The sequence below is a fragment of the Dipodomys merriami genome, unplaced genomic scaffold, assembly GCF_024711535.1.
Source record: "Dipodomys merriami isolate MVZ:Mamm:240054 unplaced genomic scaffold, mDipMer1.0.p SCAF_4, whole genome shotgun sequence".
NCBI classification, from domain to species: domain Eukaryota; kingdom Metazoa; phylum Chordata; class Mammalia; order Rodentia; family Heteromyidae; genus Dipodomys; species Dipodomys merriami.
The window spans coordinates 86,570,133-86,586,594 of NW_027205603.1; the positions used below are offsets into that span (position 1 = coordinate 86,570,133).

The following is a 16,462-nucleotide window of genomic DNA, read 5'->3' on the forward strand; positions in this document are numbered from 1 at the left end:
ATTGCAAGGGAAAGTATTAAATTTGGAACGTGCAATCCGTAGGTAGTTATAAAAAAAAAAAACCTCACTGGGAATGGTGCGTGTGCACAGAAGTGTGAATTCTCCAAACCCAGGCGAGCAGAATCTCCCAGGCAGCTGAGCAAACTCAGGAAAGAATTGCTCACTGGAGCCTTACAGAGCATTGGATCAAACCCCTGAAATTTGCTTTCAAACTCCCTGCTGTTGTTGCCCGAGGCTCCTGCAGATGCCAAACACCTCCTGTGCTCAGCCAAGGAAAGTCTGTCTGCTTTCATCAGTGCAAAAGAAAAAGCCCCATTAATGAGGGACAGGGTCTCTTCTTTTCCCATCCGCCCCATCCCCTTTAGAGTTCCGAGTGGAGGAGGAAGAAGGCAATGAGAGAAAATCATCAATATGGTGATGAGTGTCCTATGTGTACATGTCACCTAAAACAGGCACGAGCGTGGAGCCTCACCCGTGAGGGAAACACGTTCCTTGTCCTCATTGGACATAAAGGACTTTGTGCTCAGAGAGGTTACTTCAGTTATCAAAGTTGCACAGTTTACAAGCAGTAGGGTTGGAATTAGAACCTGATGGTGAATATACAACTTCTCATCTCTCTATTAGGCTTGGATCAGGTGGCTTTGAACCCACAGACCATTGGGGAAAGTTGAGTAATAGCTGTATAAAATCTAAGAAGGATGGACTCAACACTTATGCGTACATCAGGTTATTGAGTGTTCTCATAGCTTTTGTAAATTCACACAGATGGGTATTAATGCCCATTGGCTTGTTAATCTCAAAGTAGATATAATTTTGGTGCTTACTAAGTTAGGGACTTAAAGCACAAAGCAAAGTCTCTAACTAACTAGCATCCCTACTTACAGACTTCAAGCTAGCCCTGGTTTTCAAGAGCAAGTAGAAAAGACAGTATCAAATCAAACCAACAACAAACAAAGACACCAAAACCATAGCTCTTAGGTGCTCTTTCCAGTCCCACGAACATTGATGATAATTTGACTTCAGAAAAAGAGCCACCGTGGAGAGTTAGCTCTACCTTGTGCTCCAGGCTGGAGTCTTTAAACATCAGTGAGAATGGCTTGATATGCTCTCTTCTCAATTTATCGCCACTCCGCAAGTCGATGGTATGTTCTATTCTCTTGTTAATTTCCTCAGGCCCAGACTGGACATGCAAAGCTTGTGCAAGATGGTTTGGAAGCAGATTTATTGAATTTCTTGTTAGGGCAGCCAGAGTCTAGAGGGAAAGCACATGCAAACACAATAAACCTGCTAGTCCCCTTTGGATCAAAAAAGAAATGCAATGTTTTTAGATCATGTTGCATTGCAAATAGTCATAGCATTCCATGCAGTTATATTCCGTGAAACCCAGGACACAGGATCAGTTAGCATCTGCTTTAGAGAACACAAACTGGCAAAAGCTCACCTTAGGGGGGAAACAACTCCCCTTTCCTCTTGGTAGGTGCACTGAACCCCTTTGGCTGAGGCATTTGGAGAATTGTTGCCTTAGACATGTTAGTTATGACTCTTTCTCTAAGCACATTCCAGGAATAAGAGAAAGAGAACAAAAGAAGGAACAGGAAGCCAATATATGAAAAGCCCACCAAACAAGGATCATCTCCCACCAAGTAGAGTCCACCTTCTCAGGTGGCCTTTGCATGAATGGTGTGGGACTGGGGGGAGGCATGTTTTGTGGCTTGCATTTTCTTTGTAAGCATTCCTCAAGACAGACAGTTAAAATGTGCCAGGCGGTGTGCTCTTTAAATTAGACAAATAGTGTTAAGGTTTTACTCTTCACAAATATGTCTCCCCACCTCTTAGACCATTATATATCTATATGTTTATATAGATATATGTATGTGTATCATTTCCTTTAGGCAAAAAAAAAATGCAAGCAGTTCCAGTCTCCCACTGTCTCCCAGAGTTACGCAGCATGAGGTGCGGAAAAGCACGGTCTTCATGGCTGGTAATCAGGTGTGGATACACAGACGTAGAGATTGCATTGGCGGCGGAGGACACACCAGGTGGGGCTTTGAGATGGTGTCTCCCGGTGATTCAACAGCTAGTGATAAAAATCAGCTGGCTGGCTCTAGCCAAATGCAATGCTCAGTGACAGCTCCAACTGCAGACAGGTTCTTTGAAGAACAACGACACACAATCAGTCAGGCCTGAAGGGATGAAGGCATAGAGAAGCCCATATGATCGCCAGAGGGATTTCCTGGAGGACAGTAGAGGATGCAATGCTCCTGCACAGTGAGGAAGGGAAAACACTTCCTCAGTGTACACCCAACGCCACACTGGCTTTGCCTTGCCAGCCTGTCAGCCTGGCTAGGTTTAGAATTTCATCCAGAAGGAGGAGAATATTATGGACTTGCCACGTGGCAGCATGTGAGAGGGAAGGAAGGATTTGGAGAGCCTCCTCCCCCACTCTTTATATACTGATGGCTTCCTGTGTCAAGGCTTGCTCAAGAGCCGTGAGCTCACTGGGAGCTAAACCAGACCCACTGACTCCAAGGCCGGAGCTGGAGTCACCAGCTTTGAGTTAAGTACTGGGTCCCAGGATTAAGGATCCTTCCCAAGGTATTGTTAGACACTCCTTAATCTTCCCGAGAACTGACACTGTATTCTAAGTTTTAGGTCTCTAAAAAAAATATCCCACAGCAAGACCTCATCACCAGTACAATGAACTGAAACATCTTTTCCTGCCTTAGGATAAATGACAGAGTCGAATGCACCCACATTACAAAGCAAAATACATGCTCCTAGACCACTCAAGCAGTTGATTTGGGCTCCAAGTACCAAGGAGACGACTACAGAGAAAAAAGATAGATGTGAATGGGAGGCATGGCAGGTGGAGAGGCAAGAAGGCTGTAGTGGAGAGAAGGATGCAGGGATCAATGTGGCAGAAAATTGGCCAGGTGGATCCATGCAGGGTCAGAGGCTTAGAGATCTTGGGAATCATTGTGCTTCTGCAGCATCCCAGGAAACAGAGGAGGCAGGACTGGCAGAAACATACTGGATTTCTCATGGCTTCTTGGGCAGAAATTCTTTCCCCACAGCTTGAAAAGTGGCAAAAAAAATCCTTAGCATTGTAGCTTGGAGAGGAAGGGGGGAAGGATGCTCAGAGTGCCCTTGTCTGGGCACACTTCCAGAGTCTAACGGCGTAATACCTATGCCGAGCACAGTCAAGGTACCTCTAACACGTTCTGTAATTTGGGTTTTTAATAGTTCTTAGGTTTTGAGTTAAGTTGGCCTAATCCGTTCTATCAATTGCTCTGGCCTCCAGTGGCTCCAAGCTTTCTATTTCCCACAGCGAGCAACTTTCGGATGTGCTTTTTGGGGACTGATTTATAGAAAGCACAGTAGTAGCAGCAGCTAGATAGCAGCAAGGATCATTATGGCAGCTCTAAAACAGGAACATTATTTCATAAAAGGGAGTCTATTTTTTTCCAACCAAAATGACATAATCTCCAACTAAAAGGCAATCTTTTCACATGGAATGTATTCAATGGAATGGATCATTCTCTACTTTCCATCTTATTTTTCTTAGGCTGGACAGAGGTGGACTGCTGAAAATGTCATCAGGGACGAATGCTAGTCTGTAGGAGACATGTTAACTAGGAGAGGTACTACTTCCTGGCTGCTTAAGCAGTGTTCATTCAGAGAAGGATTTTTTTTTGCTGCCATTGGCTGGTTCTGTAGGGCAAAGACCAATGGAACCTCCTTTCATCACATTCTATTGGCTGACTGTGTAATTGCTTCAAGTGGCAATGAATTTGGAATCCTCCTTCTTCCCTTTATCACTGCTGGCCAGAAAGGAGGTCCTTTCATTAAGTTGTCAAGAACACATGGGAAACTCTTTCCCTGTCTAAGAAGTTATTTTTATTCCTCATAATTATATTACTAAGATTTAATAAATAGAGTTGTCTCAGTGATGCTTTTCTTACATTTTGCTTGGTGATTTCATGTGACACTTAATGATAGGTGTTATTTGACCAGCAATCTCTCCAGTATTTATCTCATCCTTTCTGGACACAGGTGTTCAAGAAAAGACCAGATACAGCTTAGGAAAGGGGACATTTTAAAAACACCAGTGCAAAGGGTATATGATCTTGGGGTGACTGTAGTTTGGGGACTCTCTACACTGTCCTACTCTTCATCAGTGAAGAATAAGATTGGTCACTGTTTATCTTTCTGGGATAAGGGATAATTTTGCCAACATCAGAAATCCAGGTACCAGTACCTTCACAGTGATTAATTTGTAGGCAGTACTGGGGAATTTTATAACATATCTTCTTTGCCTCTATAGAATCATACTGTGAAGAACTATTTTTAAATGAATAGAACTTTTCCATTTTAACAGTTATAGTATTATTGTGAGCTAGACTGGTATCAGGTTAAAATAATCGCTATGCTTTCAAATATGATTCTTAGCGGTTTTAAATGACCTCCAAACTGCTGAAATGGTTCATTTGTATAAACAATTGGCCAGAGAATAAGAAACACAAGTGGATAATAATGGAAGGAAATGGCAAATGTCATCAGAATATATTACAGATGACTATAAATGAATGCACATATTAAATACACATCTCAATACATAACTATACACACAATAACAATATGTGCAATTATTTATGTACATTAATTGGTAGTTTTGGTTTGAGAGGTCAGATTGGAGTATTGATTTTATAACTATTTGATGTTTACACTTCTACTATAATGGGACATTATTATAATGTTATAAATCAAAGATGTTATAAATAATGCTATTTATTTGCCTTAGCTTGTGTTTTAGCTATTTGAGAGCTCAGAATGGAGCAGTGGCAATGTCAAAGGTTTTGCTGGGTTGACCTCGAAATGTAGAATTTCTTCACAAAATAGCTGCGCTTAAGTCCATCAGAAATTACTTTTTCCCTTACAGGTGTATAAGACAAATGAAAGCCAAGATGAGAGCCAGATTCTCCCTGCAGCCAGGTTTCTGCAGACAGAGCCTCAGGTGAGAGTCTGGGAGGGCTAATGGAAATCACAGTGACACAGTCTGGGTAGCACGTTGTATGCTGCACTGAGCAGGGCAGGATGGCCACGGATCCTGGAAGCTCAGCATCTTTTTAAATAACATAAAGATGCTTCTTTGGGCTTTGCCTTGTATCTATGTACCTGCTGAAGCCCTATTTTTTCCCCAGTATATTCCATCACGTCATGGATGGTTATAAGCTTTACTGTTCACCCACCAACTTATTACAGCAAATAAAATCTTAATTAGGTTTCAGGTAGAAAGTGTTCTAGCTAAATGCATACAGTTGGATTAAGTCCAAAAATTCTTCAGCATGTATGGATCACATATTCCAATATCCAGATACCTGCTACAGAATTCCCACGGATCGTGCCAGTCAGCTCACATGGTTTTAGTGCTGGAGGTTCTGTTTCATTACCAGATCATCCTGAATCACTCAAATCTGTATTGTCCTAGCTATTCAGGAGGCTGAGATCTCAGGATTGTGGTTTGCAGCCAGCCCAGGCAGTCTGTGAGACTCTCATTTCTAAGAAACTACTCAGAAAAACCTGCCAAGTAGTGCTCTGGCTCAAGTGGTAGAGCACCAACCTTGAGCACAAAGATGCTCAGAGACAGCATCCAGGCCCTGAGTTCAAGCTCCAGGACAGACAAAAAATATCTGTATTGTGCAACTATTTTTCTTTCCCACAAAGCCTCCTTTTCTTGAGTTGCTTCTATGTTCCATGTTCTATGGAATGAAAAGTATTCTACAACTCTTGCTTGCTCCCATTCACAACTTCTAATGAATAAGTTGAAAGATTGGATGACTGTATAGGAAGAGTATTTCTTGCCAGTGTTTCTGTTCTTTTGCTACCAGAGTCCCTTACTTTTTCCTCCTTTTTCTCAAATGGACCCTAAATTTAGAAAGATTTCATTTGTTAAACTCAATTAAATAAAATGTAGTCTCCTGCTGAGTGCTTAATCCAATGGCATGTTGTGGTCCAGCACTCCCATGCCAGCTGGTATTCCAGCCAAGAACAAGAATCCTTACATGCTGCTTATGATGCTTCTCAATGCAAGCTTTCACTTGGAGTTTTGGAGTCTTGAGCCTGCCTCCTCCATTACTATTTCCCTCCCCACCTTTTGTGGCTTCTAGGGTACCAGAGACCACATATTACAAAGTGGTTACCATGATCCTTTGGCTTGTTTTCCATAAGCAGATGTGTAGAGGGTTCAAGTCATTATCGAATAGACCATGATCATTTTTCAGCTCCCTAGGGAGATGATTATGGATGCCTTCAGATTTGGCTACAAGAAGTTGTGACTGAGGTCTCAAGGTATGGACCAGCTCACTGATTATTTGAGAAGAACCTAGAGAGGATGCCAAGCTCAGGCATGCTTGGGCCATCTTTGTAGTTTTTCTTCTCATATGCTGAGAAGGGCTATACTTTCCCTATGGCTATACTTTTCTGTTTCATGTTCTAGTCTAGATTAGGAGGGACAATGGCTGCCTCAACTGACCATGTTTACCACCCTTTCATGGCAGCATCTCTTGAGCCCGACTTAACCTTCTCTGAGGCTTCATCTCAGACTCATCCCTCATGGGAATGAATTGTGGAAAAGGCAGAGACCTTAGTTTGTGGTTCCTTTGCAATGCTGCCATCCTACAGAATACAGAAATAATAATAAGTTCCAATAAGAACATCTCACCTGCATGAGAAACCGATTCCTTTTCAATATTTTTGGTAAAAATCCATGTCCAATCTTCAAAAGAGATGGGTCCTTATTTAAAAACTCAAGTTGTTTTGTGTTCTTTCATGACAATTTATAATTACACATAATTACAGGGTACAGTGATGTTATGTATATAGTTGGATAATTGATTCAGTCTAATTTACATATTAATTATCATTCATTCATTTTAAGAAAGCTAACTCCTTGGAAGGTCTAGAGGTGATCTAGTCTGCAACGGTGCATTCAGAGATTCAGAGAAAAAAAATGAGACTGTGTTTGGAGGCTGAAGAGCAGAAATTTACTTAAATGGGAGTAATACTTCTTTCATGGTAAAAAAAGTGGCATTGAAGTGACTCTTTGGAGAATATCTGCAAAGGGTCTCCCAAAGCCCAAATATAACGCTTCCATTCTTACAGCAATGGAGGTGGTTAAAATATAAACCATTCCCCATAAGCAAGGTAGTGAGTAAAGATATTCCCTGTCCAACGAAGAGAAAAGGATGTCATGCTCAAATGTTTCATAAAGTTTTAAAAGATAGGAATTCTACTTACTTTTTCTTTTTTCTCTCTCTCCCCTCTTTCCTTCCTTGCTTCCCCCTCCCTCTCTCCCTTCCTTCCTTCCTTCCTTCCTTCCTTTTCTTTCTTTCCTTTTCCTTCCTCCTTCCCTCAATCCGTCCCTTCTTCACTCCCTCCCTCCCTCTTTTTTCTCTCTCTTCCTCCCTCCCTTCTTTTTTCCTCTCTTTCTTTCATCTTTCTTGAGGTGTGGCTCACGCCTGTAATCCTAGCTACTCAGGAGGCTGAGATCTGAGGATCGTGGTTCAAAGGCAGCCTGGGCAGGAGAGACCGTGAGACTCCTATCTCCAATAAACCACCAGAAAGCCGGAAGTGGTGCTGTAGCTCAAGTGGTAGAGCGCTCGCCTTGAACTGAAGAGCTGAAGGACAGCGCCCAGGCCCAGAGTTCAAGCCCCATGACTGACCAAAAAAAAAAACACCAAAAAACGAAAAAAAAAAACAAATAAAGGATTGTACAATGAAGATCTGCATTGGGAAGACATTTTATTATATATGTATGTATGCAATTTTTGTAATAGTTTCTCCCCTGGAAAATGAAGTAATAAAGATCAGAATGCTTTTTCTGTTTTCTGAAGGAATAATTCAGGTGTTTCTAAGTAGCCTAGTGAAGGATTCAGGTAGTCAAATGATCTAAGCGTAAGGCCCAGGTCTTTAGGACTATTGTTGCTCCCTCATGTTAGGCAAAACTGGGAGTTACCAAATATTATGTGGATGTTACAACAGATCAGGGCTAAGAGATTGATGAAATGTGATCATTGTGCTTAGGCGTATTGTGATCTGAGATGTTAATGTCTTTGTGATGAGGACGAAAAACATGCTGAAGGCAAGACTCTCCTTGTACTTCCTGGCCATTCTAGCTAGGAGGATCCCTACCCACCTGAATTCCACTCTCTCACCCTTGATCTTTCCACCAATATTAGTAAGTTAGTTCATTAAAATGAGGTGTTCATCATCGTGTTTAAGCTTTGAATATTTAAATATTTAAGCATACTGGTAGGTCCTTTCCCTGCTGCCATCACAATGCTCTCCTCTTGCTTCTGTTCATCCTACTTGAGATCATGGATTGAGGCACTCACACTGGTGTCATTCTCTTTTGGATGTAAAGGGAGCAGGTGGCCAAGGTGGCTGAACTTCTAGGCCCAACAATAATTCAAAATGACATGGTGGATATCCCAGGGTAGATGATTAAGAGCCTAAAGGACTCTCCAATATCCTGGAATTTTATTCCTAACCCTTGATCCAAGGATCCTAGTTAGGATAGCTGGGGTAAATAGCTTCTAACACTGCCGAGAACCTTGCCAGGTTCTTTTCAGTTGGTTCTAGATTTTTGACAATGGTAATTTTTGAATTCTTCAGAATGAAGGTCCTAATCCTAGCCAGGGAAATATGATTGTCCTTGAATCATTACATATTCAAATCACTTTTAATTAAAGAAAGTGGTGAATTTCTATAGAGTGGGTTGTATCATTTATTTATATGTGACCACTTGGAAGTCACATGGTTGGAAGCAAATTGTCAATTGAAGTTTTAAATTTTCAAATATCATATTCATTGTGTATGATACATACACAAAGTCAGCCTTAAGTTCATCTCGGGCCTGGGGTAGTTAAGACCTAGGTGGAAGGATTCCCACTTCACATGTGACTTGTGATTGAGGAAAAGAAATTGAGACTTTAATGGTTTGTCTGCAGGGATGCAGAATAAGTGTGAGTCAATGTACTCTTAGCCCTGAAATGCTGGGTTATAATGTCATAAGCTAGACAGGGCTAGAGAGGAAATGTCATAAGGGCTAGAGAGGGAATCATCTTTATCCCATTGACAGAATGACTATGAGTGCATCCACAGTCTGGGGAATTTCGGCCCAGAAAGTGAGTAAGCAAATATATAGCAGGACATAAGCTACTCAGCTTTCTTGTGAACGTCAAAGATGTACATTATATGCACATATGTCAATAGAACAAAACATTCATTAAAACTGTAAAGAAGGAGCAAAGGATAAGAAAAAATGAATGGAAAATGGTCAAAGTATAATTAACATGCATTCATGGAAATGTCACAAAACCCCTATCATAAAATTAATATACATGGATAAAAATCAAATTAAAAATCAGAAATGCTATGAAAGAAAAGAAAGACCATGTGGGTGTGCATGTATATATATATTTAGATGTATGCATTTTCTTAGTGAAAATTTAGAGAAAATTTAAACATAAGAAATGTGTAAATTTAGATCCCTTAAGGTTCAGAAGTAACTCTTATTTAAACAGATGGGAAACGTGCTCCATATTGAGTTATTGAAAACATGGTCATGGTTAAAAGTTTAAGTTTATCAGGATGGGTGGATTCGGACTCCTATTACACAATGTGTTATCCAATTTAGGTATTGCTCCTTTCCTTAATTTCCTTCCAAAGAGCTACAACTACTGACCCTAAGGAATCCAGGGTCTTTTACTTTTTACAGTCGTGGTATACAGGGTAAAAACTGAAACCAGAAGAAAATACCACGTTGCAGTCAAACTATTATAATCTTAGGACCTCATGGTCTCCATTTCCTGTTCTTGCAGCTTCTACTTCCTGTCCTTTCAGCTTCCTCTTTCCATTACCCTAACCTCCCAAACACTCACTTTTCTTCTGGAAATGTGTAATTAATTTAGTATTTCTACAGTGTTATCATCTTCAGCATTAGTTTTTTGAGTTTATCTCTTAAGAATGAGCCAGCAGTTTCATATCACCATTGTTTGGACTCCAGGTTGTGTAGAGAAGGGGTGTTGATGTCATCAATGATGCATCCAAACCCCAATTATCTCATAGCATGGAAGATTCCTTAAGAGCCAGTCACCAAGTGACCAAAGTCAGAGTGAAACGATACTCTAGGAAATCCAGCTGTTCACAACTAGGAATTCACACTAGCAGTTGGGGATCCTTGAGAAGTGAATGGACTTTCAAAGGTGCCCCTTCCCCAAAACTAGCCACCATCATTCCTCATCCTTCCCACACTGAGTGAAGTAAGACTAAGCGCACACATACATAATAAGCCCTATGAGGCTGCTCAGGCCATCAAAGTATCAAGTATCAAAATAATACTCCTCTGTCAGGGGGAATAATTCTGTCCTTTGTAAGGAAATGGATGGATGGAGAAAAAAGATGTGTTCGGTGAAGTCAGTTGGCCTCAGACAAAGGGTTCATGTGGAACTTAGATCTAAATTATAAACATACATGAAAACAGACACAGGGTCATATGCATATATATATATATATATATAAACAAATTAATTTGAATGAATAGTAGAAAGCTGGAGCAGGTGTTGTTGGGAATTGGGGGCAGACAAAAGGAGAAGAGGAAGGGTGGGTGAATGCAGTCATAATATTAAGTGTATGTGAAAATGGAACTAGGAAACTTGAGGGGACAGGGGTATTCAAATAGATGGGGAAGAATGATGAAATGAAGACTATTGATCAAGATTCATTGCTCTCATAAACTGATGTGTTGAATTGAGAGCTCTTTTTACAATTACCTATAAAAAAGGAAAACCAAAAGGGGAAAATAAAGAAATAGCAAGTGTTTTTGCTTTGGTTGCAATTCAATCACCTGAGAGCAACGAGAATTCTCTGTGTGCAGGGCAGTAAGACTGAGGTGCAGGACACATGTTCCAAGTTGCACAAACGAAACAGAATGCAAAAATCAGTGATGCTGAGCGCAACTGTGTGTGGGAAGAAAACTCTCATTGATTTGAACTGCTTTGGGCCAAAACAATGTAAAATCTAGTACCAAAAAGCAAGAGAATAATCCAGTATAACTCACAGATGAAATTTTCCATCTCACCACAGTCCTTGCCAAAATGGACACCAGGATTTGTATAAAGTATATCTCATTCCTTTGCTTTCAAATTGAAAAAAGTAAGTCAAGATAATAATAAAGATTTTTTTATTTTGCTCTTTCACTTCTTAACCTATTTTCACATATTTAAAAATAGATTTTCTGTTTCATTTTAAAAGTTCTATTTACACATTTGTCGATTCCTGTTAGTCAGGGGAATATTTTATGATTTTTCAAACAATCCTTGCTAAGAGTCTGAGTAGTTTATTTAGAAAAGTTTCAGTCAGTTATTGGCTGCAGAGTAATGGCAAGCAGCACATTGTATATTTGCCAATAAAAGAGGCAGGGTGGCTGGGGGGCCAGTGGCTCACACCTATAATCCTAGCTATTCAGGAGGCTGAGATCTGAGGATCATGGTTAAAAGCCAGACCTGGCAGGAAAGTGTGAGACTCTTATCTCCAGTAAACCACCAGAAAACAGGAAGTGGCGCTGTGGCTGAAGTGGTAGAGCGCTAGCCTTGAGCAAAAATGCTGAGGGACAGTGTCCAAGCCCAGAGTTCAAGCTCCACGATCACCACCACCAACAAAAAAAGGTGGGGTGGAATCAAGGGTAAAGATGTGAACAAATGAAGAGGAGAAGAGGGTGGGGGAACACAGTCAACAATCCAATATACATCCTACAAACTTAAGAAGAGTGAGGGAAGGGGTGGGTCGTGAGGGGAGGGATGGGTGAGAATGTTGAAAGGGGTGGCATTGATCAAGATATAGTATTCACAAACGCTTTGTTAAATGGCATCTCCTAGCCAGGCACCAGTGGCTCACACCTATAATCCTGGCTACTCAGGAGGCTGAGATCTGAGGCTCTCAGTTCAAAGTCAGCCTGGGCAGGAAAGCCCAAAAGACTCTGATCTGCAATAAACCACTCAGAAAACTGAAGGTGGTGCTGTGGCTCAAGTGTTAGAGCGCTAGCCTTGAGCTGAAGAGTTGAAGGACAGGGCCAGGCCCAGAGTTCAAGCCCCACGACCACCACCACCACCAACAACAAAATGGCATCTCCTTTGCACAACGACTTAAAAAAAGAAGTTTAAGAAGTACGATTCTAAGGGAGATACCTACTCATATTTCCTTTTATCTTTTCCACCTCCATTTATTCCAGGAATCTTGCCAAAAGCAGGATAATTAGTCAAAGTTAATGGGTCAAATTGCCTGCTTAATCTACTCAATGCTCCTTAGAAAGCTTCAGATCCACTTGCCTTTGTGAACGGCATGAAAAACCAGACTCCTCTAATGAGTCTCTCCAGATGAACTCAGCAGCTATCCTCAGAGTTAGGGCTAAAAGAGCCTAGGGAGTTGTATCGTCAGACAAAGTTATGACACCAGAAGAGAACAGACTGACTGCAGGGAAATTCCCAAAGCCTTTTGTGTTCTCAACCATAAGCCTGCAGATGTCTGATCCCATGATCCAATGTTACAGTCATTAAAAACAAATTACCTATGGAGAAATATTCGCCTCTAAATTTCTGCATCCTGAGACTGAAGATACACAATTAGATATTTAATCATTTATCACAGAAACAGTAAACTCTGAAAATACACAGTGCCTTTTAAGACCAACATCCAAACATCTGGATGTTTGAGATATTTTTTGTGTAGGCAACCAATATCCACTATAAGATATTAGATCTCATTAGCTCTCTAAATAATTTTTCTGCATGCATGGATGTGTGGAAGGTTCAGGTTAAGCCGTGGTTAGGCAGAGAAGTCTACATTTTGGTCTTGAGTAGTACTGTGTCAGACTAAGATATTTCTAGTTTTCTTCCCTCATTCCTAGCTTACTTCATCCTGAAACTCTGGGCTGAAACATCCCCCCCCCTTTAAAGATCTTTTAAGATATCCTTGGATCAATCCTGGATTTTTACCAGTGTTCCAGACAATGAAATATATTTGCTTCCTATTCATTGTGTGGGATGTAGGAAGCCCATTTGTGCTTGTGATATTCATGGTGATCCTATTAAGTTCAAGTTACCTAAGTAAGTCCTTCTGTTGAGTAGAGCTGATGAAAATGTACATGGAGGTAAGGGGTGTGTAGTTTTCTCTGTGTAACTTTTTCTTTACAAGCTCAGGAACAGTAACAGACAGATGTCTAGGCTCTTCTCAGACATGTGGGAAGAACAGATGTGGCAAGATGATGGTTCCATGAAATATGGAGACAGCACACAGGATTCAGAATGCCTACACGTGTCTCTCCTGGGATCTCACCCAACATAACTATCTAGTTAAAATGGTTAGTATCATTCATGTAAATTGGAGAGCTATGTAAAAGTCTCACCCATGGGTACCCTCTGATAAATCATGAGTCTTAGAAGTGTTTTGTCTGATGAGTCCACTTTTGTCTCCCACAATCCATTCTCCAGAAAGCAGACAAAGTAACCTAAAACTCTGAATCAGATCATGTCACTACCCTGCTTAAAACCTTTCTATCCTTCCCCTTGAAACGAAACACAAGGTTCCACAAGGTTTACAGGTTTAATTCCTCCCTGCTTTGGGCTTTTCTGATGTCTCTTTATTCCCTACTCATGATTTACCATCCACCTAGTGTTGGAGTTCTTGGAATCTCAGAGCTTAATCTTATCCACCCTGGCAAACTAGCTTTTGACTTCACCGTGTTACCAAATCTTCTTCGGGCCAGTGGTGTGCTTCAAATGATTCTGATTGGTAGTTTTAAGTCTTCAACTTCCTAGGCCTTGTGGCTGCACTTGACTTTGCTGATGATCCCCCATTCTCAAAATGTCCCTCCCGCCTGAGATGTCACACTCCCTCATTCTCTTCTAACCACTGCTTCTCCCTGCCACGCATCCATGGCTCCTCACCTCTTCCATCTGGTGGTCTTCTCCTCTGTGTCTTCTCATTTGTGAGTTTCACATATCTCCTGTGGTGATTTCTGTCTCTCTCCTGCCTTCTGTTAGCACTCCAATGACAATGAGGGGCAGATCCACCTTCCCTGTCAGGTCCTTACTTCTCAGCTTTCAGAAGCATCCATGCAGCCACCTTCGGACTCATCCTCCCCAATTTCTCAGAAGGCAGTGGGTCCTAAACAGAATTCCTTGTCTCCCCTTGTCAGTCAGTCTCCTCTTCCAGTATTGTTTATTTTAATTTGCAGATCCATCCGTCATCCAGCCACTCATGTAAAAATCCCAGAGATGAAGCCTCACTAGTATGCTTCCTGGGCCACTCTCCTCTATTATTTCATTAATTCATTCAAGGAAGTTCAGTCAAACCAGATATTATTGTAAGTATGGGTTGAACAGGATAATTCATGAGGTGTATAACACACTGGCTGACCTTAACTCTAAATGTTTCATTACTCTCTTCTTCCTTCCTCTCCACTTCCCTCTCTCCTCTCCTTCTCCCCCCTTGTAGTTGGCATTAAATAGATGCTTGGTTAATCTCTAGTGCATGAGTGAGAAATGTCTCTATCTGCACATCTGTTGTACACATGGCACAGAATGTGACCCATGCAATGCGCTGTAATTAAAAATATTTCATAGCACACAATGTAAAAAAATAGGAGACAGAACATATGGCCAGTGTAGCTGGAAAATTAACAGTTAAGGTTAGTATATTTTAATGTATTGGATACAAACATTCAGAAGGCCTGGGCTTGGATGGAATAAATTCACTGGAGAGTTTTAGCACCACATAGGCCCAGCAAAGAGTATGTCATATATCAGAATTGTGCCCACGGTTTACTGACTTTTGGAGCTAAGCACAAAATAAACTCTAAGTGGCTGTGATCATTTTAATTGGTTCAATTATAAGGTTATTTATGAATGTCAGCACACATTCACTAGCTCTAAAGTCCAAAAAGTCAAAATGAATCGAGGCTGTTCATACAGAAGACATCACAGACTATTATATTTAGCCACAGCTCAGGCATTGTAAGAAATACATGATATACTTAGACCCCAAGAACAATGAGCTTTGGCTAATATAACATCTTCTAGAATAACCATTTGATGACACCAGCAAACATCTTTAGGAAACAGACAAGGAAATACTTCAATTATTCTTGCAAAGTTTTACTTGATGAAGTAATTATGAAATGAAATGGAGTAGCTGTATCTTTATTCTTGGTTCTCAATTATTAGAAGCAAGTATAGATACAAGTGAGATTAGAATCATAAGAATAATTTCAGTCATCCAAACCAGCTTAAGTGGAGAGACTTTTCCAAAATGAAAAATAAGAATAAAATCTCAAGAGTCAAGAAAGAGAAAACCATGCAAAAAGACTGAGGTATTCAGATGGAAGCATGTAGCTCCTTCTCACTAAATAACCAGCCTTCAGACTCAAGCTAAAAATAGGCTGAAGCAACAGAGAGGACGGTGTCAGTTGCCCACACACCCACTCCTCCTGGCATGTGACCATTGTTTATAAAAGAGCAAACTACCATGCACCACAATTCAGGAATGGAAAGAAGTTTGCTTTGAAACTGATGATGACTTGTATGGGAATAATATATATTTTTTTAATGAAAATTGAACACTCAGAAAAGAGCAGTCTTTTCCAAGGCATGTAGAACTAGATTCTGCTTGTGGGCTTTCTAGTGAAATCCAGAAAACAGGAAGGAAATTACAGAAAAGCTCAGAATGCTTCACACATCTTTCAGTCGCAGAAGAGAGAGACTTCCAGCCTTTTAACCTTTTCCACTTTAAAGGTCTTTAAGCAGACAGATGTTTCTTATCTACACATCAATGAGAAATGTTCTGGTCTGTGGACATAAATGCATCTAGCCTTCAATGTCTCCATGAAATTCCAAGTGCTATTGGTCTGTTCTGTTACTTCATAGTTCTTTCCCTTCTGTTTGGCTTGGGAGCACATCAGCAAACTGTGAGATAACTCTCATATATTGGCTTTTCCCATTAGTCCATTGAAAAAGTACACTAGAGCCACACGGCGGATAACACAAATTCAACTATATGTGCTCTGTTTAAAGGGCGGAAGGGAAGACACACTGCAGATTTTCTGAACGTGGACATGACCCTGTACAGCTTTCATTTTCTGGGGCTTCTCAGAATCAAAGCATTATCATTGGTATAAAATGATTCTGATATTTGATGAAATAAGAGAAATAATTTTGGTTATGCGTCAATTATTTCTTATGTATGAACGTCACAGACCGTGCTTCATACAAAATGTAAATCTCAAGATGTACCTCTTGCAGTGGGTGACTTTGCAATTGCATATCACTGTTGCACCTACTTGCTCTTACTTTGAATGTCACCTGGTGTTGCTTTTCTGTTCCCAAATCAATAGCAACTTCTTGATTTT

General features: G+C 40.7%; 1 protein-coding gene across 3 annotated transcripts in view; it reads right to left on the reverse strand.

Annotated features, from left to right (window-relative positions):
- The window catches only part of Adcy8 (adenylate cyclase 8), a 196,252-nt gene that overhangs the window by 67,570 nt on the left and 112,220 nt on the right, over positions 1–16,462 (reverse strand). For 2 of the 3 annotated variants that reach the window (XM_069991417.1, XM_069991416.1), the window contains exon 8: positions 1,055–1,252. The exons of the other annotated variant lie outside the window; for it this stretch is intronic. In XM_069991417.1, the coding sequence (XP_069847518.1) occupies positions 1,055–1,252 (198 nt within the window). The remainder of the gene's footprint in view (positions 1–1,054; positions 1,253–16,462) is intronic. 3 annotated transcript variants of the gene reach the window in all.